Genomic DNA, 27,466 nt, shown 5'->3' with positions numbered 1-27,466 from the left:
CTCCAGTTGGCAATCTCCTGGAGTCACCAGGGATAAGGCCCAGCTCTTGTCCCCTTTCTGTGTTAAAGGTCTCAATTTAGGATGCAGGGGAACCCCAGAACTCAGAGGCAAGCCTGCAGTGACTCCCCCCAAAACTGCATCGACTGGAGTTGGGGTCCTATTCCCTCAGCGCTGTTCTCAGAGGACTCCACTAAGAATTTGAGTGGGAACTATGGAACCCTGGAGGACAAGCTTTAGAGCCAGATCCCACCATCCCGATCTGTAAGGAGGCCTCCACCGGGGAAACTCCTCAAGTCCATTTCCCCCTTTCTCCTAACCACCCTAGAAGCTCACAGACCACTCTGTTTTCCCTGCCCTTACATGTGTTTCCATTCCCTGTCATGTAGGTCCACTAGCCTCTTACGTCTCTTCTACAATTTTCAGCCTGCCAGCACCTCAGGTCAAAAGCCAGCCACACATTTTCCCATGAGAAGGGGATCTACAGGGAGTGCAGCTCCTGGCAGCTCTCCTTTTTTGTCTTTCTCACAAAGAATCTCATGTCACTTCACAGGGCACTCTTATTCCAGTCCTTCCCATGAAAGCAAGAATATCTGTCTCATTTCTGATAGCCCACCTCCACTTCCAGCCAGAGACATAGACTCAAAGCCATGCCTATCTGACAGCATCTACCATCTACATCTGCAGGCATGTTTGGCTTTTTCCATGTAGTGCTGGTTGCAAGATCCCACAATTGTGGAACTTGTGGCTCCTGGGGACTTGCTGGTGCATGGGAGATGGGCTTGCACCATGCACAGAAGGGCAGGAAGGGTGGTAGTCTGGCTTGTGCTATCCTATGGGCCAGTTGCAGCTGTCCCATGGCAGGTAAGTGGGTTAGATGGAGCCAGAGAAACATAAATTGTCTGAAGCTGTCAATTACCAACCACTAAAGGTGTCACAGAGGAGCTTTCCACACAGTTAAGTTGGCCAAGGCAATTACTGCCCTGGGCCACCTCAGGGTCCACCAGGGAGCTGTCCAGCAGCAGCTGTGCTGAAGCTGTCAGATCCCAGCTCAGCTTCAGCTGTCAAACACCAACCCATGCTGTCTTGGGATCAACCAGGAGCTGTCAAATCTTAGATATTCCCCTAGCTACATACATTACCATGACAATGTCATCTGGCCTTATTTTACATACCCAAAACAAGAGACATAACAATTCCTAAGAGCTGTGTTTCATTGTGAGAGAATGTCAGTTCGGTAACTTGGTATCTGAAACACCAGGCACCACCATGTCTTTAAAATAAGTAGAAGTATGGAATAAATAATAGAAACATAGTTGCTACAGTCTTGGCTTTTATAGCTGTTCTCAAATCTCTGTGGACATTCTAGGCGTGTCCAACTACCCACTCCTCTCTGTTACCACTGCTCTCTGCATACACTTCAACATGTCAGGCTCTTGACCAGGTGATGAGACCCATTTCTATGGCTGCAGGATCTGAAGTGTTGGTAGTCTTGTCTTTATTGCAGTTGTTAGCTTCCCATTGACTAAGACGAGAGTACTAAAGGTCCCCCAAGAACCCTTCATTCAAAGCATATCCTCTGGCAAGTAGGATCATTTACACAAGACAGGACGTTGGCTCCCTTCTCTGCCTACTTGGTGGGTGACACAAACGACCCTAAAAGTCCAGAGTTGTTCCAGGTTCTAGTAAATTAGAACTGTTACTGTGTTTCCTGCTGGAAGTGTTCCTTCTTTGGGTACCACTAAAACCCATAAAGACACCGAACCTAAGATGATGATTTTGAGAAGCAAAAACCTCCAAGTAACTTACTGAGTCACATAGCAGCAGGGGCTGTTCCCAACTCCATCTCTGGACTTCCCTTCCTGTGTAATCTGAATGTGGAGTAGATGGCACCGTATGTTGGTGTGACAGGCCGGGTATGCACTCCAAATATATCCATGCCCTAATTTCCAGAATCTGTGAATGCTTCTTTATATAACTAAAGGGACTTTGCAGCTATAATTCACTCATATATCATTTTTAAAAAAGATTTGCTTGAAAGAAAGCAGGAGAGAGGGAGGAGGGCAGAGGGTGGGAGGGAAAGAAATGGAGAGAGGGAGAAAGGGAGGGAGAGGGAGAGAGAGACTCTTCCATCTGCTTTTTCAATCTTGAAATGGCTGCGATAGTTGGGGTTGGACCAGGTTGAAGCCAGGAACCAGAACTCCTTCTGGGTCTCCCACATGCATGACAAGGGACCAAGTACTTGAATCATTATCTACTGCCTTCCCAAATACATTACCCTGAGCCATCCTCCCCCACCTTCCCAGGCCACAAGCAGGGAGCCAAATGGGAAGTGGAGCACCCGGGACACAAACTGGTACCCATATGGTATCCCAAAAAATGCAAGGAAATTATATAACCGCTAGGTCATCATGTTGGGATGCAGAAGTGGCACTTGAATTGAACCATTCCCCCATGGTCTTCCGTACATGGCCATTGGTTAGGCCACAGAATGATTAATACAGCCACAAGATGAATCAGTGTAACAGATAGTGGGAGGTACTTCCCAGAATCTCTGACCTACCATCTCCTCCAGAACTCCACACTATTCCCTCAGCTGCTGAGAGTCGTGGTGGCTCAGAGTTCACAATTCTTCCAAACAGTGCCCTCTGCCAATGAGAACTGCCTTGCTCAAGGCCACGACCCCTTCCCAGGGCAGCCTACCACTCATGACTAGCCAATGTGGGGTTATAAACAGCTACTGCCTTTGCCCCACTGTTGGGTGACTGCTGTACCGTCTCTGCTCCATAGCCGCTCAGATCGCTGATGGTATGGCTGTGTCTGTATCACGGTCCAGCTTTCCCGTGTGCCCAATACTTCCTTCTTCACTTCTTCCAGATGTTGATTCTGATAGTACTCCCTAACAACTCCCTTCACAATAATCCTTGTTTCAGGATCTGCTACTTAGGAAATTCAGTCTGGGACAGAGGCTACTGGAAGCGGAATCTGAGAAAGTGGCCTTTAAACTGGAATTTTAGAGGTCTATAACCTGCGTGCTGGCTTTCCTCATTACTAGTGGCAGGAGAAACATTGATACCACCTGCACAGGTAGGAGTGCAACTGTTAAAATTTCCAGGACTGGAGAACTGGGTTAAAGTACAGTGGGAGGAAATGTACTGGTGGAGACAATGTATCAGTCACTTGAAAATGTGGAGAAACTAGAAATTATTTTTTAATGGAAATGGATGGCTGTGTGTGGGAGCTTTTGTTATTTTTAGGGAAAGGCTAAGATAATTCATCAATAGTTAAGGACTAGGTGTGAAATCCAAAGAACTTCCCTGGCAACATATAAAGAGACTGATCTCCTGCAACAGAAATCTTTCATCTTCTGACACACTTAGAATCCTGTCACGGCCAAGACTGGTTGAGGTCAAAGCCAAGAACTCCTTCTAGGTGTCCCCTGTGAATGGCAGGGGTTCAAGTACTTGAGCTGCCTGGCAAGATATTTCGGCGGAGTTGGAGTAAAATCAAAACTCGAACTGCCTCTCTGAAATAGAATACTCTGCCTCTCTGAAATAGAATACTCTGCCTCTCTGAAATAAAATACTCTGCCTCTCTGATTTGGATGTTCTAAGCAACAGCTTGGGTTTACACTGCACCACAACAATCATCCCCCGTGTTTAACTTTTGGAGGACTACCAAGGTATTTCCCATGGTGGCTGTTCCATTCTACATTCTCACCAGCAATACACAAAGTTTCCAACTTCACATCTTTGTCAACACTGCTTATTTTCCATTTAAAAATATTGTAACCATTCTCTTTTTGAAAAAAAGATTTATTCATTTCTCTTTATTGGAAAGACAAAGTTACAGAGATAGAAGGAGAGACAGAGAGAGACAAAGAGAGAGCTTGCATTTGCTCGTTCACTCTTGACAATGCCTCAATGACTGGAGCTAAGCTGATCCAAAGCAGGGAGCAGGGAGCTTCTTCTGGGCCTCCCAATTGGGTGCATGGGACCAGGCATCTGGGCCATCTTCTGCTGCTTTCCTAGGCTATATGCAGAGAGCGGGATCAGAAGTGGAGCATACAGAAATTGAATCAGTGTTCATACGGGATGCTGGTGCTGCAGATGAAAACTTTAGCCTGTTCTGCAACCATGCCAGCACCCTAGAACCATTCTAATAGATGTGAAATGGTATTTCACTGTAATTCTGATTTTGTTTCCTTATTAGCTAATGGTGGTGAACACCTTTTCATGTACCTATCAGTCATTTGTATATGTTCCTTGGAGAAATGTCTGTTCAAGTCTTTGCTCCTATTTGAATTATGTCTTTATTGCTGAGTCATAGGAGTTCTTTACACATTCCAGATATTAAGACATTTCCAGATATATTACTTGCAATTTTTCCCTTATGCACATTGTCATTTTGCTTTCTAATATTATTTGATGCACAAAAGCTCTTAACTTAGTAATATATCTATTATTTTCTTCCATTGCGTATACTTTTATGTCTAAGAAATTATTGCTAAGTAGCACATGGTAGATTTGAGTTTTTTAGACTTCTGTGTGAAGATGATGCTTAAAGTGTGGAGAATCAAGATGGCGGAATAGGGTAAGGACACATTTAAACAGACAGAATCGTTAGTCAGTGTGTAGCAGAGAGGGCACATTCCAGGAAGAGGCCGATGGCAGAAGGGCACCTGGAGGCTAACAAACATGGGAAAGTAGTGGACACAATGGTGTGGTGCTGCAGTGACCAGATGCCTTAGTGGCACTCAGTGAGCAGTGATCAGATCCACTGGTGGCCAGAGCTCCACCAGCAGGAGTTCAGCAGGTGAACCCAGGCAAAGAACTGCCTGTTTTGCAGATTTGTTTAATTTGACCAGTAGCAGAGACAGAGCAGCAGATCCTAAATAGGCAGTGTGGGAACAATATGGGTTTCACAGCTCAGACATTCACTAGAGCCACCATGAGGTGTCATTTTGTGTAGGGAGGCAAAGGCTATGGGACAGGACTCTGCATGTACTAAGCTAGGAGAAAACTCATTTCTGGCTTAGTGGATTGCACTGACATGGCATCCTACAGGTTCCACACAAAATAGGTCCAGGTAGCCCAAAACTAACAGTTAGCAGATCTAGAACTCTACAAGTGGCATATCAAATACCATTTTGTACAGGATGGCAAAGGTTATGAGACTTCAAAGACAACAGTGAGCTGCATACGTGCTTGTACTGGGAGCAAACTCACTTTCAGGTTAGGACATTGCACTGGCCCACAGGGAAATAACAGAGACTGTGGTGGGAGTCTATCACAAGAGCCCAGACCTGAAACATGCTGGAGGGAGTGGCACAAGTGACTACAAACAAAGAATTGGGTACCAACCACAATAAGTAAAATCGAACTATAGATTTGAGAGTGACAGAGCTCAGAAACCTATCCAAAGGAGAAGAATCTGCTAACCAGAAGTACAATGACCAAGAGCAAAAGAAGAGACAGAGGCACAATGAATATTACTGAGGACTCTCCTGCAAAGGAGCAAAAGCCTTTGCCAACCTTAGAGTTAACTGAGTACATCGAGAAATAGGGGATACAGAATTCAGAAAACTTGTTATAAAGCTTCTTATCAACAGTGAGAAGCACATACAGGAGTGAGTTCAAAGAATTAAGGAATATGTCACACAGGAAATAGCAGCACTGAAACAAAATCAAGCCAAATTATTGGGAATTAAGGATGCAATAGAGCAAATTTAAAAATCAGTGTAGGGGCCCGGCGGCGTGGCCTAGCGGCTAAAGTCCTCGCCTTGAAAGCCCCGGGATCCCATATGGGCGCCGGTTCTAATCCCGGCAGCTCCACTTCCCATCCAGCTCCCTGCTTGTGGCCTGGGAAAGCAGTCGAGGACGGCCCAATGCATTGGGACACTGCACCCACACGGGAGACCCAGAAGAGGTTCCAGGTTCCCGGCTTCGGATCGGCGCGCATCGGCCCGTTGCGGCTCACTTGGGGAGTGAATCATCGGATGGAAGATCTTCCTCTCTGCCTCTCCTCCTCTCTGTATATCTGGCTGTAATAAAATGAATAAATCTTTAAAAAAAAATCAGTGTAAAATCACAATAAGAAAGTACATGAAGCAGAAGAAAGAATCTCAGAATTGGAAGATATTTCTCATCACAATGGGGAAACAAAAAGCTGGAAGCAGAGCTGGGTGAAGTGAAAAAATGGTGTTCAAGAATTAAGAGATACTATTTAGAGGAAAAATGTAAGAGTTATGGGAGTTCCAGAAGGCACAGAAAGAGAACCTGAGTTTAAAAATGTATTCACTGGGGCCCAGCATGATAGTCTAGTGACTAAAGTCTTCATCTAGCACATGCTGGGATCCCATATGGGTGTCGGTTCACATCCCAGCAACCCCACTTCCCATCCAGCTTCCTGGCTGTGGCCTGAGAAAACAGTCTAGGATGGTCCAAAGCCTTGTAACCCTGAATCTGTGCGGGAGACCAGGAAGAAGCTCCTGGCTTCTGGCTTCTGATCGGCTCAGCTCTAGCTATTGTGGCTGCTTGGGGAGTGAACCATTGGAGAGATCTTCTTGCCTCTCCTCCTTTGTGTATCTCTTTCTCTGATTTTCCAATATAAATAAATAAATATTTACAAAAAATACACTCAATGAAATAATAAAAGAAAACTTCCCTAATCTGGAGAAAGAATTGGGAAACAACATTCAGGAGGGGCACAGAACTCCCAACAGGATTGACCAAAAGTGATCTTTACCATGACACATGACAATCAAACCCACTTCAGTCGAACATAAGGACAAGATCCTTAAATGTGCACATGATAAAAACCAATTGACATATAGAGGAAAGGCAATCAGACTCACAACTGACCTCTCTCATAGGAAACTCTACAGGTCGGAAGAGAATGGTGCGACATATTCCAGATTCTAAAAGGAAAAAATTGTCAGCTGAGAATAATATACCCAGCAAAGCTTTCCTTTGTCTTTGAAAATGAAATAAAATTCTTTCACAGTAAAGAAAAGCTCCAAGAATATGCCTCTTCCAGACCTGTCCTATAAAAGATACTTAAAGATGTTCTCTTGACAGAGAAAAGGAATAGCACCCACCAAAACCAAAGGCAAATGTGAAGGACATCCAAGTAAAATAACAACAGAAGGCTATATCAAACAATGAAAAATCCATTGCTAAAATGACAGGACAAAATTACCACCCATTCACATTAAGCCTGAATGTAAATGGCTTAAACACATCAATCAAACATCATAACTTAGATTGGGTCAAAAAACAAAACCCATCTATTTGTTGCTTACAAGGAGACACATCTCATTAACAATGATCAGTTTTTGATTGTTGACTGTTTCGTGATTTTTAATTTCAGGGAATGTATAGTAACTGTGTGATGGAGACTATTATATCCAGATGTGAGGATACAATGCAGTATGCATCTCTACTTCCAGATCAAAGATGGACTTCCACTGAAACTGTTAAATATATTTTGACAATAGGATGCTGGATTCTTTCAATCCCCATGCCCACAATGGCGGACTTATGACTGTTTGTGTGAAACTATACTGTTTATGGGGGAAATTACTGGCAGAAGAAGAGGTTTGGGGAGGGGGTAGAGGAAATTAAAGAGCATACGGAACTGTATCATAAATAATTTAAAAAATACAAAATAAGAAGAGGGGAATATACACACAAATCTTCACACATGAAAAAATGGATGTAGTAACCACCATTTGTTTTTTAACTTGAGAGGCAAAGAAAGACAGCCTAAAAATACACAGTCTTTCCAACATTTTGGAAAAATTTGAGAAGAATTAGCATCCATTCTTCTTTGAATGTTTGGTCAAGTTTACCCATAAAGATCACCCGTTTAGGATTTTTTTATGACTCATTTTTGATTATTGATTCAATCTCTTTGTGACAGGTCTGGTGACATTTTTATTTCTTTTTCACGTGAATTTGATAATTTCTAAGAGGAGGAATTTCTTGATGTCTTCTAGATCATGTAGCTTTTTGGCATAAAATCACTATTTTTATAAAAGATTTATTTTTATTGGAAAGTCAGATATACAGACAGGAGGAGAAACAGAGAGGAAGATCGTCTGTCCTCTGATTCACTCCCCAAGCAGCTGCAAGGGCTGCAGATGCACCATCCAAAGCCAGGAGCCAGGAACTTCCTCCAGGTCTCCTGCATGGGTGCAGGATCCCAAGGCTTTGGGCCATCCTGGACTACTTTCCCAGGCCACAAGCAGGGAGCTGTATGGGGAGCGGGGCTGCTGGAATTAGAACCAGCAACCATGTGAGAGCATGGCACATGCAAGGCGAGGACTTTAGCCATTAGGTTACTGTGCCAGGCAGCCATAAAATCACTCTTGCAAGATAGCTAGTAATGTCCTCATTTTCACTTTGGACCACAGTTGTGTCTTTTTAACTTTTTTTTTGTCAGTTTGGCTTTAGGTTTATCAATCTTGTTAATCTTTTCAAAGAACTGATTTGATTACATTGATTTTTTTTCTCTATTGTTTTTATACTTGCCATTTTGTTTGTCTGTGGTCCAATCTTCTTTTAAGCATTATTTTGATTTGAAAGACAGAGGGACAGAGACAGAAAGCAATCTTCCATCCACTGAACCAAGTTCCTCCTCTTAACCCCTACCCCCAGGAGCTTGACCCTCAACCCAGGTCTCCTAATGGCACTAGCTGGAAGCTAGAATTGGAAGCAGAGGAGTGTTAGAGCTGGGGACTCCTCTAGCACTCTGATAGTGGGTGGGCCCCTGGATTCTCCTTTTCATTTTTAAATCTTTAGTGCTTTAAAATGTACAGTTAGAAGAGCAGGCATTTAGTCTAGCAATTCAATTTGATTCCCAGCTTCAGCTCCTGATTCTAACTTTTTGCCAGCACAAACCCTGGGAGGCAACAGCTCATGGCTCAAGTGTTTGAGTCCCTACAACCTTCTTCAAGACCTGGGTTGAGTTCCAGGCTTCTGCTCTCGTGAGGGCGTTTGGGAATGTACCACTGTATAGGCATGCTCTCTCTCCCCTACCACTCAATTTTACCAAAAAAAAAAGAAAGAAAGAAAAGTATTTTAAACTTGATTTTGTTAATTTTTAAATTTTATTTTCCACGAAGTTTTCAGCATTTCCTTGTATTCCACCTTTGACCACATATTTGATATTGGGAAACTTCACTTTTGTCCCCATTAATTGGCTGCATGTTGTCATCAGACATTGGTAGTGTGGGATTGTTTTTTAAGGATTTATTTATTTTTATTGGAAAGTCAGATATACAGAGGGGTAGTCTGGCCCAAGAAAGGTTGTTACTGTCTCACATATTCTTTTGGGGGAAAAAAACACATGGCAAGAATTCTAGAATACTAATGGATATGGCTGTGAACCAGTTTCAGCACATCGCTGGGCATGTGTCCCAATTAATTCACCTTGCTGTCCCGCCCTGATACCTCATTTATGCCCCCTGAGTCTTACATTACAAGTTGGGCCACAGCTCCTACAGCCCTCACTGTGTATCCCTCTAAGTCCTCCCATATTGGATGTCAAATAGCTTTGGGCAGTTCTGAGAATCTGAGGGGTTCACAACAAATGCCTCTAAGATATCTCCAAAAGTGCTATGGGGGTGAACTAGGGATCTTAAATATAAACTCCAATATATGGTGTGAATTTCAGAAGCACCTACTCATCTAGATGGCCAAGGGCCAGACGTCCTCCCCTTTGCATCACAGGAATCCGTGGTCCTGCTGGGAACGTGGCTCCGCGTTGCCAGGCAACTAGGCTGCGTTTCCCAGCAGGCCCCCAGACACTGCACGGTTGGAGGCCGCCATTTTAGGCAGTCGTCTTTGCCTCCTTGATGTCTTTGTGCTCAACTGATCTGTAAAATGGGACTACGAGTGCCTTTGAGAACTTCCTCGCAGAACTGCTGAACCTTGCAGCACGGTACAAACAGAAAATTACTATAAAAGCATTCATAGCCCCCGATCCGCCTGGCACCACTGCTGGTGGTGGTGACCTGGGTGGGGGCAGTCAGAAGACAGATTCGCGGGTGGCACGCAGTGCAATGGCTGCTGGCCTTGGACTGCCTGCGTACAGGATTCCCGGAGGGGTCCTAAGGTGAGACGGGGCAGCCTGGATACTGGAGGCGCAGAGGACAGCGGGATTGATGAGGGGGTACTGGGCCTGTGACGGCTGCCGCACAGTTCGGTGCTACAGTGCTGGGTAGCCAGTCATCAGACCGGTGAGGGACCCATCCCAGAGGAGTGCAGGGCCTGGCCAAGCATTTTGGAAGTGCCAGGAGCTGACATAGGACAGAAAGAGACAAGAGGGCAGCCTTGAATGTTCAGGGTCACAGATAATGACTAAAACAAGAGCAGGAGTCCTGATGGTGTGGTGTGCAAATAATAATCAATATTCTCTAGGACATTTAGCTTTGTGAGATTAATTTTTTATGAATTTACCTGATCCCATTTAATCCTTTCTACAGTCCACTGGAATTTGGGGGATGATTATTAGTGTTATTATTGTCAACACCCTTTACTGGGGGATTGGTGAGCTGTGGGGAAATCAGAGATGAATGAAAGCCAAGTGTTGGGCCTGGCACAGTAACCTAACGACTGAAGTCCTTGCCTTGCATGTGCCAGGATCCCATATGAGCGCCGGTTCTAATTCCAGCAGTCCTGCTTCCCATCCCAGGCTTGTGGCCTGGGAAAGCAGTCAAGGATGGCCCAAAGCCTTGGGATCCTGCACCCATGCAGGAGACCTGGAAGAGGCTCCGGGCCATTGCGACCACTTGGAGAGTGAATCAGTAGAGGAAGATCTTCCTCTCTGTCTGTCCTCCTGTCTGTATATCTGACTTTCCAATAAAAATAAATGAATCCTTAAAAAAAAAAGTCAGTCGGCAAGTGCCTATGCCAACCTGGGAATTCCTTCAGGTCTGCTGTTGAGTATGTCTTAGGGCCTTGGGTATTGCTGTCTTCACAAGTTGTCATAACAGCAGCCCTACCATGGCCTACATGTTACTTCTCCTGGTTTATTGAGAAGGGCCCAAGGGTCCGTGGGAGTCACCCAGTGAATTCAGTGCTAGCTGACGGTGTTACCTGAGGACACCTCCACACCAGGCTTTTGAAGTTCGGTCACCTATGGTGCTATGTAACATTTAAGAGAGATGTACCTTAGAAGTGTACCCAACAGTGGAAACAAAACCAAAGAAATGGAGTTGAACGTGGGGATGAGAGAATTAAGGAGGAACAAAACATGGAGGCCACCCTCCCTGGGTACTCTAAATCCAGGCAGACTTTGTGAGTAGTTAACCCAGGGTTGAGATGAACTTGTGGGAAGGGACATGCCCGATCTGAGATCTGGCTACAACCCCTAGCCTTTGCATTTTTAAAATAAATATATATTTTAAAAAAACATTTTGTTTATTAGAAAGGCAGTTATAGAGAGGGAAAAAGAGAATGTTCCATCTATAGCTTAACCTGTTTGCCACTATGCTGCCCCCTGCGGGGTGATTTTGACGCCGCATCAACTCTGCCTTTTTTCCAGCACTGGTATAGCTCTTGAGCCCACCACTCTGTTGGAGCTATTGACTCCATGCGGACTTTTGTTGAAGATCAGACAAGCGGAGTGTTTTCCTAGGTATGTGAGTTTGTGTTCTGTCTTGGGTCTGTATTTTTGTTTTCCATCAATTGTTTAAGCCCATGCTGGTTGCTCTTCCCTCACTGGAGCTGCTCTGACAGCTTGAAGGTGAGTGAACTGGATGGTGTCTCAGAGGAGAGCCAAACATTTTGCTGTGGATGATATCCTCCTTCATGCTCTCACTGAGCAGCTATGACAAGAAGGTGGTAATGCTGTTCTCAACTTCCCAAAGGACAGGGGCACCAATGTCACACACTCCATGGCCCAACTCTGCTAGCCCTTGGTAAAGTATGACCACAGGAGCCAGCAGATAGGAGAAAGCTGTGGGGAAGGGTACAGCATGAGACTGTACTCTTGGTGGTGGAAGGTAAAGAAAGAGGATATTGTTGGAAATAACCTTCTGGATAGAAAGAAGAAATGAGGTAAGTATGTTGTAGATATTTTGTGGGAAGTGAATGCTGTGTAAAATGAGAATGGATGATTGAAATGAAGTAGCAAGCCTTGAGACAAGGGGCCTCCAGAGCAGTGTATGCAAGATGACTTCTTCCCAAGGGTGCAGGTGCCCAGCAGGGAGAGCCGATGAGAGCCCTCAAGCCAAGGAAGGATATAAGGGCGAGTATTTATACCAGTTCTAAATATGCTTGTCTAGCCCTTCATACCCATATGTACATTTGGAAGCAGAAATACTTCTTCACCACAGGTAGGTCCCTTATCAGATATCATCAGAGATCAATTGTTACCTTTCAGTGTCTCTTCTCAGGGAAGCAGCCAGGATACACCACAAGGGACATCGGAAGGGGAGAGGAGAAATGGGTGAGGGCAATCGATCCACAGATCTTGTAGCCAACATGGCAGCTCAGGAAGCTCCCCTCCCTGGGACAGTAGAAGCTGTTTTAATCTGGGAGGACTCCCTTGTGAGGGGCGAGGCCCTAACATTGCCCTATAACATTGCCCTAGTGACTTGAAGTGGGCACTTACCAAGGAATACAAACTTCATCCTTCAGGATGAACTGTAGTTTGAGGAAATTTTGATTCTCACCAGCTAAGCTGGAGTTAAAGCTCAAATCTTTCTCATTTTATGAGTAAATGTTCTGCATCAAGGAAAAATTTTGACAGATGAGGGGATGAGGGGCAAGAAAATAATGATGGAGTAAAAGAAAAAAAAAAGGAAACTTGTGCCTCCCATAGGAAATTTGGTTTTAGAGAAGTTAAAAGGGTGTTGTTTTGTGGCACACGTTTGTGAACTAGCTTACTTCCTATACAAGATAATTGACTACAGATTAAGATACTTCTGATAGGGCTCCATCATTCTGACATCATATTTCTGTAGAAACCTACTGCTTGCAAGACAGATCGTCTCCAATGTTTTGGAAGAATCAGGTGCAAACCCACCCAATAGCAGCAGTTCTAACAGACTCCTTTGAACAGGAAGAGATGGGGAGGAAAGATGGAATGAACATGTGGATGGGATGGTTGGGTTGCTTTAAGACTGTTGTTAATACAACAGAGTCACTGGTGCTAAGCCTTTGCCTGTAGCACTGGCATCTCATAGGGGTGCCAAGTTGAGTCCTGGATACTCCATTTCCCATCCAGTTCCCTGCTTGTACCCTGGGAAAGTAGCAGGGATAACTCAAGTTTTTGGACCCTAGCACACATGTGGGAGACGTGGAAGAAGCTCCTGGCTCCTAGTTTTGGACCAACTGAGCTCTGGTGGCTGTGGCCATTTGCGGAGTGAGCCAGCAGATGGAAGATTTCTCTGTCTTTCCTTCTTAACCTCCGCATTTCAAATAAAAATAAAATCTTTTTTTTTTTAAATACACCAGAGTTTGTAATAAAAGTTCCTTTCCTTACAATAGTTTTGTGTGTGTGTCTTTCTGTCTGCCTGCTGCAACCTGGGTGGCACAGGGAATAGTGAGCCCACCAAGCCGACCTGGGCTGGAATGGTGCCTCAAGGCCCCAGAGAATGAGCATCCCTTCTGGTCTTCTGGCTCCTTGGAGTGGAAGAGCAGGACGGAAGATGAGTGTGTGTGAGACAAGTTTCCTTGTGACTGCACATAAAGGCACAGGGGAGCAATATCGTGTAAAGTTAGCATTTACTTTTAAATGCCCAGTAGAATTCGCTAGTAAAGACGTGGGCCTGTGATTTTCTTTGTGTAAGTTTTAACTAGACTTTCAATTTCTTTTAATGCTTATTTTCCTACTGCCTTGTGGCCTCTGTGGTTTTCAGCTGAGAGATCTATCAGAATTTCAGTTATTCTGCCCTTGATGTGAAACGCTGTTTTCTTCTTTCTGCCTTCAACATTTGTTTTCATTAGTCTGTAATGAACTGAGTTTGATGTATCTGATGTGGTTTTCCTTGACATTATTTTGTTTGGTATTAATATCTTGGCATAAACCTGTCTTTTGCCCTATTTGGGAGGTCTTTGACCGTTCCTTAATATTTATGCAACAGCCTCTTTCTCCTTTCCTGGCACTCTAAGCTGTGCATGTTGGACTTCTTGAGATTGTTCCACAAGCCACCAAGTCCCTACTTTTGTTTTTGTGGTTTTTTTTCCTTCTTTATAACCTTAGATTGGATAATTCTTATTACATGAGCTTTAAATTTCATGTATCTCTTCTCTTTTATCTCCTTTCTGCTTTTGAGATCACACAGTAAAAATGTTCTTTCAAATACTGTATTATTCATCTCACTGACCAGATGTGGAGATGGTAGTGCGAGAGTTAGTGGCAAAGTTGTAGTGGTTGAGACCAATTGTTTTCCAAAGTGCAGGTTACTGTGCCTTGTATGATAATATCACATTTTTCTTTAATTCTAATATCTTAAAAGTGAGTAATAATTTTAAAATCAGAACATAGTACAAATAATGGGGAGTAAATAGTAGTCATTTTATGTATGTTTGTGTGTACAAAATAGACTGAGATGTGAATGAATTTCTTACTGAGAAGTTTCAACAATGTTTAAAAATAGTTTAAACTGTGAAGATGAGATTTCTCAGAATGAATAGTATACCTGTGGTTGACCACAGATATTTGTGATGCATAATTCTTTTGTTATTAGATGAATTTTAGGATGCAGTTACAAATGTTGTAATTCTTATTTTCCATCACAGGAAACTTAAAGATAGATAGATAGATAGATAGATAGATAGATAGATATAATTGGAAAGGCAGATTTACAGAACAAAGGAGAAATAGAGAAATATCTTCCATCCACTGGTTCACTCCCCAAATGGCCACAACAGCCAGAGCTGAGCAGATCAGGGGTCAGGAGCCTCTTCCAGGTCTCCCACATGGCGTAGGGTCCCAAGGCTTTGGGCCACCTTCCATTGTTTCCCAGGCCATAAGCAGGGAGCTGGATGAGAAATGAAGTAGCCAGGACAAGAACTGAAACTTTTTTTTAAATTGAGCTGAATTAAGAGCTTAGCAATATGCTCTTTGGACCATTTTGTGAATTTACTCTCTCATAACCTGAGTACCTCCACTTAATTAGATCTCTGAGCTCACTTTGAGCTGTGGTTTCACTTTGAAATGTTTTTAGCAGAACTAGTTGCTTGATATTAACACCCATCTAATCCTGCAGGCCAGGAACCTTTTCTGATTAGTGCCCTAGAATGAAACTAGATTTTTGAGGGAAAAGTTAGAATAGTCTGAACATAACACTCTTTTTCTCCCAGTCCCGTGTAGATGTTTGTGAAATTCATAGCTTCCTTTTTCTCTTCATGTCTTTCTTGCAAGTGAGTCTCACTGTGCAGGGGAGTTCTGCAGGCCCCGAGCTGGGTGATCATGGCTGCTGCCTCCCTGCTGAGGAACCTGGAGGACGAGGTGTTGTGCTCCATCTGCCTGGACTTCTTGAAGGACCCAGTGACCATCAACTGTGGTCATGTCTTCTGCTACCTCTGCATCATTAAGGTCTGTGAGTCTTCAAAGCAGTCACTGCATTGTTCTCTCTGCAAGATAGCTTTCAAGAAAGAGAACATCCACCACGTGTGGCAGATGGCCAGCCTGGTGGAGAACATCTGGAGGATGAAGATAGATGAGGAACAAAGAACTCGAGAAGAGAGACCCCCGGAGCAGCGAGCAGAAAAGCTGTGCGGGCGGCATCTGGAGCTGCACTACTACTGCAAGGACGACAGGCAGATCCTATGCGTGCTGTGCCGCGAGTCCCGAGAGCACCAGCACCACGCTGCCATTCTCTTGGAGAAAGCTGCACAACCTTTTCGGGTGAGGATCCCCAGCTCTGCCCTTGTAACCCTGAAAAGCTGTGAATCTTCAGGATAAGGTCAATTTTTTTTTAAAAGATTTATTCATTTCATTACAGCCAGATATACAAAGAGGAGAGACAGAGAGGAAGGGTCAATTTTTTTAAAGGTGCAAGTTTCATATACAATTTTTAAAAGATTCATGTATTTTTACTAGAAAGGCAGATATATAGAGAAAAGGAGATATAGAAAGATCCTCCATCTCCTTATTTCACTCCCCAAGTGACCACAGCGCCCCGAGCTGAGCTGATCCAACACCAGGAGCCTCTTCCAGGTCTCCCACGCAGGTGCAGGGTCGCAAGGCTTTGGTCCAATCTTCAATGCTTTCATAGGCCACAAGCAGGAAGCTAGATGGGAAGTGGAGCAGCTGGAATATGAACTGGCACCCATATGGGATCCTGAGCATGCAAGGCAAATATTTAACTATTAGACTATCACAATGGGCCCAGAATATGAATTTTTAAGTTGGGGGTAGAATATACCTGTGAAACCATCACCACTGTCAAAGCTATACACATATCCATCATGTCCCAGAGTCTCCTCTCTCACCCCCTTTTTTTTAATGATTTCTTTCCATGTGTGTATGGTAGCAGCACTTAAAATGCCCTTTTTGCAAATTTTCAGTCTACAGTATAGAAGTATTAGTCATAGGCACAGTGCTTAGGGTGGAATTCCAGAACTGACCTTGTATAACTGAAACTCTGGTCCCTCTCTCACCTCCCTGTCTCTCCTACCCAGTAGCCTCTGGCATCCACCATTCTACTCTGCCGTAGAAGCTCCACTGTTTGAGAACCTCATGCAAGTCAGATCATACAGTATGTGTCTGTCTTATTTCACTAAGCACTGTCTTCTGGGTTCATCTGCATGGCCAAAATGACAGGATTCCCTTCCTTTAAAGGGTAGATAATATTTCACTGTTTGTGTAGAACACGTTTTATTTATTCATTGATCCATTGCTGGACATTTAGCTTGTTTCCACAGGTTTGCTATCGTGAAAAATGTTGCACTGAACATGGCATGTAGCTCTCTCTATGAGATCCCAAATTCCTTTTGAATAAATACCCTGAAATAGGATTTCTGGATCATGCAGTAATTACATTTTTAATTTTTTGAGGAGCCTCCATTTTGTTTTTGTAAGGATTCTCAGTTTGTATTCCCACCAGCTGTCCAACTGTGCATCAGGGATCCCTGTCTGCATCCTCACCTCACTTGTGCTGTTTTGATTTTTAATTGTAAACATCACAACAGGGATGAGGTGATGGGCCAGATGCTTTAACATGAAAGTTCGGGGTAAACTGCCACTCTGACCTTGGATTAAAAAAACAAAAACCTGATTTGTTTCCTTATCAGTTTATGGCAGTCCGATTGCCTTGCCGTTTTGATTTCCAAGGTGTTCAGAGCAAAACTCAATCAGCAAAAGAGGATACCAGTATTACTGTTGCTTCTCATCATTGACAGAAAAGGGATTGTGAAAGTTTTGATTTTTTTTTCCTTGAAGGTGTACTTGTTTAATTAAAAGCAGAGTTACACAGAAAAGGGAGAGATCTTTCATTTACTGGTTCACTTCCCAAGTGGCCATAACACTGGGGGCGGAGACAGACCAAAGCCAGGAGCTGGGAACACTGAATCTTCCAAATGGGTGATGGGGGCCAAATACTTGGGTCATCTGCTGCAGTTTTCCAAGGCGCATAAGCAGGGAGCAAGATGGGAAGTGGAGCAGCCCAGACTTAAAGAGCCACTCACGGAATCCTGACATTGAAGGTGCTAACTTAGTCTGTTGGACCATAATGCCAGTCCACAAATTGAAACTCGAAAAGTTTATTTTTGTGAGGCGGGGGGAAGCTTTGAAACCCATGCACTTTCTTCTCATAAATGTATATTTTAATTGCTTTTGTTTTAAAGAATATTTATTGATTTATTTTAAAGTCAGAAGTAAAGGAGAGAGATTTTTCATCAGCTGGTTCACTCCCCAGATGGCCACAATGGCCAGTGCTGGGCCAAGCTATATGGCCAGGAGCCAGGAGCTTCATTTGGGTCTCCCACACTGGGAGCAGCAGCCTAAACTCTAGGGCTATCTTCCACTGTTCTTCCCAGGCCATTAGCAGGAAGCTACAGTAGAAGTTGGAGAAGCTAAGACATGAACTGAGACCCATATGGGATACTTGTATCATAGGCGGTTTTACCCACTGTGCCACAATGCTGGTTCCATAAACATGTGTCTTCTATGTATTTTTTGAGGACCCTTCTTGGTGGAAATTGTGCCTTCTGCTGTGAATAATTTTTGTAGAAATATTTTTGAGTATATCATATCTTCTATAAAATCTCCATTATTAATTTTCTTTAATAACCTAATAATGAGAGAAATGTTCTTTTCTCTGGGGATACTAGAGTTTTCTTTTTCGTAAAGTTACATTTTAAATATTTATTTATTTTAATTGGAAAAACAGATATACAGAGAGAATGAGATAGAGAGAACTGACACCCATATGGGATCCTGGTGCATCCAAGGCAAGGACTTTAGCCACCAGACTACCACACTGGGCCCTAGAATGTTTTCTCCTGTTTTCTAAAAAGAATTGCATTAACATGTCCCTTTTCTCCTTGACTGACAAAAGTCTTAAAGCAAATTTAGTCATTCTTTCAGTAATTCAGGATTAGCCTTCTCTTTTCATATTGACTTTTAAAGTATAATTTTGATGAAAAAGGAAAACATTAGTATATACATATGTGTGTATGGGGATACTAAAAAATTTATGGGAAGTGTATATTATAAAAATATGATGTATGGATTTCTGAGAACTTTTACACCAAAATAACTTGCTTTTAAATTCTGTTTTCCACGATTTTTTTAAGATTTATTTATTTTTATTACAAAGTTAGGTATACAGAGAGGAGGAGAGACAGAGAGGAAGATCTTCCGTCCTATGATTCACCCCCCAAGTGACCACAACGGCTGGAGCTGAGCCAATCCGAAGCCAGGGACCTCTTCTGGGTCTCCCATGCGGGTGCAGGGACCCAAAGCTTTGGGCCGCCTCGACTGCCTTCCCAGGCCACAAGCAGGGAGCTGGATGGGAAGCGGGGCTGCCGGGATTAGAACCAGCGACTATATGGGACCCCGGTGCGTTCAAAGCGAGGAGTTTAGCCGATAGGCCACGCCGCCGAGCCCTCCACAAATTTTCTGAAGTATTCTCATAAAAACTATAGCATAAGTCTCAGTGGTTGAGTAATGTTAATACATTATTACTATTTTGTCTCACTTCTAGACAACTGCTCTAAGCCAGTGCATCTCTCATTTTGTTTCTTCATCATTAATCTGAAGGGAAACTGCGATTTTTGCTATACACTATAAGGTCAAACATTGTCTAGTTTCATCCTGGAGTCTCTTTGTGTGCCCTTTTTTATTGAGGTCTTTTCTAACTTGAGTTTGAAATTATTCATATATATTTCCATAGGGTAAAATTCTAAGCCATCTGAAGGTACTGAAGGGAGAAAGGGATAGAATTCAGAATTTTCAGTCTACAGGACAGGATGAAATTCAGGCCCTGCTGGTGAGTTTTGAGTCCAGAGAGACTGTTGTGTGTGCATGGGAGTGGGGTCAGGGTGTGTGTGTGCTGAGGCTGAGGGGGAGGTAATGGATAAAATTCTTATTCTAAACGTATCCCCAGAAAATCTCAACTGTCTGGTGCTTGCTAACTTTCCAGAAAAAATTGTCTTTCTCTCTTTACTAATTTATTGTAGACAACATTCCAGAACCACAAGCAAGATATTGCTACAGTGTTTGAACAGGGCCATCAGTTCTTGAGAGAGTGGGAGCAGTACCTCCTGGAGTGGCTGGTGAGACTGGAGCAAGAGCTCACTGAAGGGAGGGACAGCCGTGTCACCAAAGGCTCAGAGGAGGTGGTCCGGCTCGGGACTCTGATCTCCGAGTTGGAGAAGGCGGCTCGGCAGCCAGCCCTGGAGCTTCTGCAGGTGAGGCATTAGCCAAACCACATCTGAACCCTTTTGCTCCAAGCTGTAGTGTTTCATCTTCAATAGCAAAAAAATTGGTCCAGAAGTCAAGACAGACAAAATTTTATTCTCGTTTTGTGAGTTCTTTATCAAGTCCATCAGCCACCCAATAGACTGCAAGCCCTTGCAGTGGGCAAGGGACTATAACATGTAATCGTACAGTATGACATCAAGATATGTATGAATAATTGAATGCTAAATCTTGTGACCTGACTGCAGGCCACAGGAATTCTAGGAAATTTAGAATTTAATCAAGGAAATTTTTACACAAAAATAAGCTCTTGATGTTAGCCTTGAAGAAAATGTATAGATTTGGATTATCAGAAAGGAAGAGCTGAACAGAAAGGAAGCTGAATCAGAAAGAAAGAGGGAAATGGATTGGTTAGAATCAGGTAAATGAACGTCATGATAAACTGGGAGGATGTGGGCAGGTGGGTGTAGGTGCAAAGAAAGCTGGACGGTAAAGTGGTAGGAATACAGGAAGGATCCATGTGAGCAGAGTGAAAGGAGCTACCTCTCTGGTAGAACGAGTTACAGGAAGATGCCACAGCTCGGTTGGGAGTCAGTGGAACAAGCTTTCCAAGGCGCCTGAGATTTCAGTCGTGACTTGATAGACAGAGGGAGATTCTTGGCAGATTGTGTGTAACTCTGACAAGGTGTCCTAGGGATCTAGCGCTCAGGGGAGGCAAGGAGGGAGAGGCACGGTCCCCCGCAAGCTGGTCCTATGGGGCACAGCAGAGCAGGCCCGGGTCCGTCAGAACAGCGCCCTCTGCAGTCTGCGACCCCTTGCTGCTGAGCCCATCAGGACTGGTGAGGGCTCCCCGCCTCCAGAACCCGATTGTTGTGACAGTCTGTCTCCTCTTCCTTTCAGGACCCAAGTGACATATTAAGCAGGTAAATGTATCTTACATTTTTAACAAATACTTATGATATCCCCTTGCTTTCTCTTGTTGTTGTTGTTTTTTGTAACATTTGACAAGAACTGGAAAAAGGGGTAGGATAATTGAAAAGGTGTTTCATGAAATATGGGTAGGAGTGCTGGGAAGGTTTTTCATTAAATTTATGTGAGTTAAGAGAAATGAAATGGCAGATTACAGAAGAGTATTGGAGAAAATGCAGAACTCTGAAACCCGGTTTCCTTTCATGCTATCCTTTTCTGTAGGGTTCGCAGGTGCTTCTTCTGACCACAGTTTCCTCTGTTGAGCACATTATATTATCAGATTGTCCTGCATGCTCAGCAGTGATTTCCTGTGCTCTGCCTGCTCACAGGGCGGAAACACACACACACACACACACACACACACACACACAGGGCACAGGATTCACGAAGTCTCTGGTACTGGGTCTGAGGAAGCATACATCAATATTTAACATAGGCAGTTTTCAAGCTCACAGCCACATGATACACAGGAGCTTTGGACACATTCAAAAAGTGGGCTTTTTTTTTTTAAGATTTATTTATTTTAACAGAAAGGCAGAGTTACAAAGAAGGAGAGAGAGAGCGAGCTCTTCCATCTGCTGATTCACTCCCCAGAGGGCCTCAATGTCCAGAGCAGAGCACATTTGAAGCCAGGAGTTTGCTTCAGGGTCTCCCACATGGGTGCAGGGGCCAAGGGACTTGGGCCATCCTCTGCTGCTTTCCCAGGCAAGGAGCTGGATGGAAAATGGAGCAGTGTCAGTGTCAAAAGGCAGACGTTTTGATTGTCCGCTTTTCATCTTTGGAGACATCCCGGGCTCTTGGCATTTATGAAGCATTTATCTGTGGAAGCAAATGGATAGAAAGGAAAGGAATGAGGTGCCTTACCAGAGCCTGACTGGGGACACTGGGCAGCCATGTCACCGATGAGTAATTACTTAAGAAATGAGGCCAACACAGAATGAGTAATACTTCTTGTCTGACCTATTTTGTCTGATAAAGTTATTGTAGTTCTCTTTCTATTCCTTATTTCTGAATCTGTATTTTATGTGTCTCTCATAAACAGTTTATTTTGTTTTTAGTAAATACATTCTGATGGCTTGTATTTAATAGAAATATTTAATATTTATATCTTCTAGAAAATTGCCATTTCACCTGCATTTTATAAGTTTTTTGCATAGGCAAAATTATATGCCTAAATGTGTGAAATTTTCTTATATATAAATACTTTTTATTTTGTGATTTTCTACTTTTATATCATTTACTTTCTGCCATTTTTTGTTTCTTTGTTTTTTAGAATTTATTTATATGAAAGGCAGAGTTACAGAAAGAGGAGAAACAGGGAGAGAACTAAGTCTTCCACCCTCTGGTTTGCTCCCCAGATGGCCACAATGGCCAGAGCTGAGTTGATCTGAAGCTAGAAGCTAGAAGCCAGAAGCCAAGAGCTTCGTCCAGGTCTCCCACATGGGTGCAAGGCTCCAAGGACTTGAGGCATTCTCTGCTGCTTTCCCAGGTAAATTAGCAGAGAGCTGGAAGGGAAGTGGAACAGTGAGGACATGAACCGGGGGCTCATAGGGGACACTAGCTCTGCAGACAGAGGATTAGCCCGATGAACCACCATACTGGCCCCTATTTTGAACTTTTGAATTTCATTTGTTGTTTAACATAGGATTTAAGAAAATATTTGTCACAAATGCTGCTTTTTAATAAGGCTTTTGTTTCGATAGTTTTAAAATCTTGCAACTAGAGAAAGTGTTGCTTTCTTCTTTTGTTACAAATCTGCAAAATTTCCATGTTGCAAATGTGTATGATTGTTTCAAACACTTGAAAAAAGGTGCAGGGTCTAGTATGGTAGCCTAGTGGCTGAAGTCCTCACCTTGGATGCGCTGGGTTCTCATATGGGTGCCAGTTCATATCCCAGCTGTTCCCCTTCCCTTCCAGCTCCATCATTGTGGTCTGAGAAGGCAGTAGAGGATGACCCAGGACCTTGGGATCCTGTACCCACAATTGAGATCTAGAAGAAGCTCCTAGCTCCTGGGTTTGGATGGGCTCAGCTCTGGCCATTGCGACCGCTTGCGGAGTGAACCACACATGGAAGATCTTTCTGTCTTTCCCTCTTTCTTGGTTTTCCAATAAAAATAAACAAAATTTAATTTTTTTAAATTTTTTTACTTTCTTTTTTTTTTTTTAAAGATTTATTATTATTGGAAAGGCGGATATACAGAGAGGAGGAGAGACAGAGAGGAAGATCCTCCATCCGATGATTCACTCCCCAAGTGAGGCGCAACAGGCCGGTGCGCGCCGATCCGAAGCCGGGAACCTGGAACCTCTTCTGGGTCTCCCACGCGGGTGCAGGGTCCCAAAGCTCTGGGCCGTCCTCAACTGCTTTCCCAGGCCACAAGCAGGGAGCTGGATGGGAAGTGGAGCTGCCCGGATTAGAACCGGCGCCCATATGGGATCCCGGGGCTTTCAAGGTGAGGACTTTAGCCGCTAGGCCACGCCACCAGACCCTAAACAAAATTTAAAAAGAAAGAAAATAAAACACAGCCACTGTTTTCTTGAAATAGAATTTCATATTCTATCTCCAAGATATTTTCCTTTGTAATTTTGTTTGGTTTTCATACTTGTGTTTTGGCTGTTTAGTATGTCCTAGACTGTTTAATGTGTCCTCTTAGAGAGGTCAGTTACAGACCCTTATAGAAATGCTTTCCAAATTGTAGGTTTTGCTTTTTTCTCCTGCCTGTTCTTTAAGGAGAACTATATCTTATTTATAGAGTATAACATTTTAGATAACATAAAATACCTTATATTGTTTGAATGTTTTTCTTCTTTGCTTTCAATCCCATCTGATAATAAGATCAAGACCTCAGATTTGTTTCATTTTGTATTTAGCCTATTTATTTCTTCCCAGCTTTAATCTTAATTTTAAAATTGAAAACTTCTTTTAAAAATTAAATTCAGGGCCTGGCACAATAGCGTAGTGGTTAAAGTCCTCGCCTTGCACGCACCGGGATCCCATATGGTTGCCGGTTCTAATCCCGGCGGCCCTGTTTCCCATCCAGCTCTCTGCTTGTGGCCTGGGAAAGTAGTCGAGGATGGCCCAAAGCCTTGGGACCCTGCACCGGTATGGAAGACCCGGAAGAAGCTTCTGGCTCCTGGCTTCAGATTGGCTCAGCTCCAGCCATTGCGGCCACTTGGGGAATGAACCATCGGATAGAAGATCAATCTTCCTCTCTGTCTCTCCTCCTCTCTGTATATCCACCTTTCCAATTAAAAAATTTTTTAATCTTAAAAATTAAATTTAAAATTTCATCTTAATTTTCATTTATCTGCTATTCATCTTCAAATCATTTCCTTAAAAATCATAACATTAATAGCATATTTTGAAGCACTTCTAAAGCAAAAAAAAAAAAAGGTGATGTTTTGTTTTGAACATTTTATATAAATGGCATGGTGGGGTGTAAGTGGCCCAATCTCAGAGCTGTCTATTTACTCCTTGATACTGGAACTGATGCTTGGAAGCTTAGCGCTTACCCTCTGTCGCTAGGGCCTGTGGTGGGTGTGGCAGGGTGGTTCCCCACACACGTGGGGACAGTGTGAACGCATGTTTTTCTGCTGGCAATTCCCACTGTGACCCTACTCTCTCCAGGTATCCCAGGAAGAAGTTCTGGATTGAAAAGCCTATCAGTCCTGCAATCAAAAAACAGGCAGAAGAATTTTCAGACAAACTTCTTTCTTTAGAGAAAGGACTCAGAGGCTTCCATGGTAAAGGAACGGATGAAGGGAGGGGTCTGAGCCTAGGGGTCTTGTTTTCTGATATTCCCTTTGATTTTGATTCTGCCTTTGCTCTCATGCCAAGTCGCTCACGCCAGGCAGAGGCACTGGGAAGGGAATCACAGTCAGTGCAAACCAGGGCGTCCTTTCATGCAACAGCCGAAAAATGTTGCCAAGGCTAAGGTAGAATCATACATCCCAGAGCTGTTTTTTTTTTTTAATTTATTTATTTCATTGGAAAGGCAGATATACAGAGAGGAGGAGAGACAGAGAGGAAGATCTTCTGTCCGATGGTTCACTCCCCAAGTGACCGCAATGGCCGGTGCTGCGCCGATCCAGAGCCAGGAGCCAGGAACTTTCCTTCAGGTCTCCCACGTGGGTGCAGGGTCCCAAGGCTTTGGGCCATCCTCCACTGCTTTCCCAGGCCACAGGGAACTGGATGGGAAGCAGGGCCACCGGGATTAAAACTGGCGCCCATATGGGATCCTGGCACGTTCAAGGCGCGGATCTTAACCATTACGTTATCACGCTGGACCCCCAGAGCTGGTTTCAAAAAAAACAAAATTCATATATAAAAGTAAAGGATACATATATTGGGAGGCTGAGGAAACAGCATGGCAGTTCCCCGCAAAAATTTAAAAATAGGATATGATCTCTTCACCATATTTCTGGATATGTACCCCAAAGAGCTGAAGGCAGAATGCTAATAAGATTTTCATATACCCATGTTTCTCACAGCGTTATCCAATAGCCAACAGGCACAAACATCTATCTGTAGGTGAATGGATAAAGGAAATACAGTATATCCATGAAGCAGAATATTGTTTCACCGCAAAAGGGAGGGGAAACCAGATGTGCTCCAAAATGGGTAAACCTTGAGGGTACTTACTAAATAAAGTAAGCCAGTCACAAGAAGATGGTATAATGTGATTCCACTTGACTGCTGTTGCCATGGTTACAGGAACAGATCACTGTCACCTGGACAGCTCTGGGTCTCCTGCTTTGTTTCCTGCATTGGCGTCTCTGCTTCGTTTGCGCTTCCATGGGTGCCCTGTCTGCTTTTAAAATTAGGTTAGCTGACACCAAGAAAACTTGCCCTAGAAATATGCGGTGGTACAATCTTTCACTGTATTTTTCTCCGTTCACTCTAGGAAAGTTGATGAGGGATCTGGAATACAAAACAAGTGAGTATACGGAAATAAGGCTAGACTTTTTTCCCTCAGAGTGAAATTTCCATTTCATCGCTAAGCTCCTTTACCTGTATATTATATCTCTAAAAAGGAAGGCCTGTGTCACACCTCTCTGTTATGAACCCCTCAGCTTTCAAAACCAGGAACTTTTGGGGTGCTTTCCCCAGAATTAATGATTCCAGTTCCTCTCTCCTTCTCTTCATGGATGTCATCATGTTGCCTGTGCTCTGTATTTCCTTCCCACGTTCTCTCCATTTTCTAGATATGGGAACCACCAGTAGTATGAGCACAAGGTCTAAAGCATTCTTTGTCTTGGTCCCCAGTGGGAGGCTCTACTCACTGTTAGAAAGGCCCCAGAGCACGTGGGTCAAATGTTGTTTACATATTTTATGATACCACACTTTTATCCCCTTATCCCCACAGTGAGGATCGTCCTGAATTCTCAGACAGCCAGTGGTTACCTGTCAGTGTCTCCAAATGGGAGGAGTATGATATTTACTGGCTCGTGGATGAACAAATACCAGCAGGGCCAGCGCTTTGATCCTGAGCCTGCTGTGCTGGGCAGCAGTGGCTTCACGTGGGGCAAAGTGTACTGGGAAGTCAAAGTGGATAGAATCTGGTGGGGGGCAGAGGAGGAGGAAGAAGCAGTGAGGTGCAGAGGCGGGGTCAGGGGCATGTTCAGCAGTAGCTGTTTTAGTGGATTCTTAGGCATCAGTGAGGGATATGGTGCTCCTGGCTATAGAAATGAGCATGAAGAGTTGGAGGAGGAGGAGTGGTCTCAGGGAAATGGAATATGGCTCAAATTCTGCATAGTAGGGGTGGCAAGAGAGTCGGTGGTAAGAAGAGGATTTCTCAACTTCAGCCCTGAGGAAGGATTCTGGACTCTGCAGCTGTCTTCAGCTGGGGTCTCTGTGTATGCTGGCTCTGATCCTTTCCAGATTCTGTCCTACTGCCCGAGGCAGATTGGAGTCGCTCTGGATTATGATGGAGGGAAGGTAACCTTTACCAATGCTAGGACACAAGAAGTCATCTACGAATTCTCAACTTCCTTTTCTGGGAAAATTTTTCCTTTTCTGTGGCTTAACTGCATGAGATCCAGACTTACACTGAGACCCTAAGACATGACCTTTTCATTTTTTATTTTCATTTCTCTTTTTTATTTTTCCCTTATTCCCCTATATCATTCTAACTTTTGATCTTGGCTAGATCGTCCTGACGGGTTTCCAAATCTGCTGCTGACTAGATCAGTGTGGTAGAGGCAGGAGTCTCATGTCCTCTCTGTTTTTGTCACTAAAGTGCGAATGATAATACTTAATTTCCTTTATCTATAATGAAAAGGTTATAATTTCCTGTACATATTTATTAAAATATATGCTGCTATTAATTTTTTCCCTTTGCCTTTGATTTAGCCCGTGTCTTCATCTGCCACAGAAACAATTGAAGAAATACTGGTTTTAGATTGGCAACCCCTGCCACTAATTGTAGTTGACTACAACATCTGAGAGACAGAGATCTCTGATGAGTTGGTTCACTCTCCCAGATGCTTACAACAGCAGAGGTTGAGTTCTGCCAAGCTAGGAGTCAGGTACTTAAACCCTCACTTGCTACCTCTCAAATATGCATTAGCAGAAAATTGGAACTCACACCTAGGCACACCAATTATAGGATGCAGGCATCCC

The 27,466-nt window shown here is 43.6% G+C and overlaps 1 protein-coding gene across 6 annotated transcripts in view; it reads left to right on the top strand.

The window, feature by feature from the left end:
* Positions 1-26,920, top strand: part of LOC101525636 (tripartite motif-containing protein 26-like) — a 51,239-nt gene extending 24,319 nt beyond the window's left edge. The window contains exons 1-9 of one of the 6 annotated variants that reach the window (XM_058666285.1): positions 9,844-10,116; positions 11,548-11,640; positions 15,376-15,861; positions 19,352-19,447; positions 19,638-19,868; positions 20,779-20,801; positions 24,473-24,588; positions 25,749-25,781; positions 26,211-26,920. In XM_058666285.1, coding sequence (XP_058522268.1) covers positions 15,424-15,861; positions 19,352-19,447; positions 19,638-19,868; positions 20,779-20,801; positions 24,473-24,588; positions 25,749-25,781; positions 26,211-26,905 — 1,632 coding nt within the window. In that variant the 5' untranslated portion in view covers positions 9,844-10,116; positions 11,548-11,640; positions 15,376-15,423 and the 3' untranslated portion in view covers positions 26,906-26,920. Of the gene's footprint in view, positions 1-9,843; positions 10,117-11,547; positions 11,645-15,371; positions 15,862-19,351; positions 19,448-19,637; positions 19,869-20,778; positions 20,802-24,472; positions 24,589-25,748; positions 25,782-26,210 lie in introns of those variants that run through there. The other 5 variants (XM_058666273.1, XM_058666290.1, XM_058666279.1 and 2 more) reach the window with 5 other exon arrangements.
* The last annotated feature ends 546 nt before the right edge of the window (positions 26,921-27,466 follow it).

This window comes from Ochotona princeps, chromosome 1, assembly GCF_030435755.1.
Source record: "Ochotona princeps isolate mOchPri1 chromosome 1, mOchPri1.hap1, whole genome shotgun sequence".
NCBI classification, from domain to species: domain Eukaryota; kingdom Metazoa; phylum Chordata; class Mammalia; order Lagomorpha; family Ochotonidae; genus Ochotona; species Ochotona princeps.
Note: the sequence above shows the minus strand (reverse complement) of the source record. Positions and strands in the feature narration are given on the sequence as shown.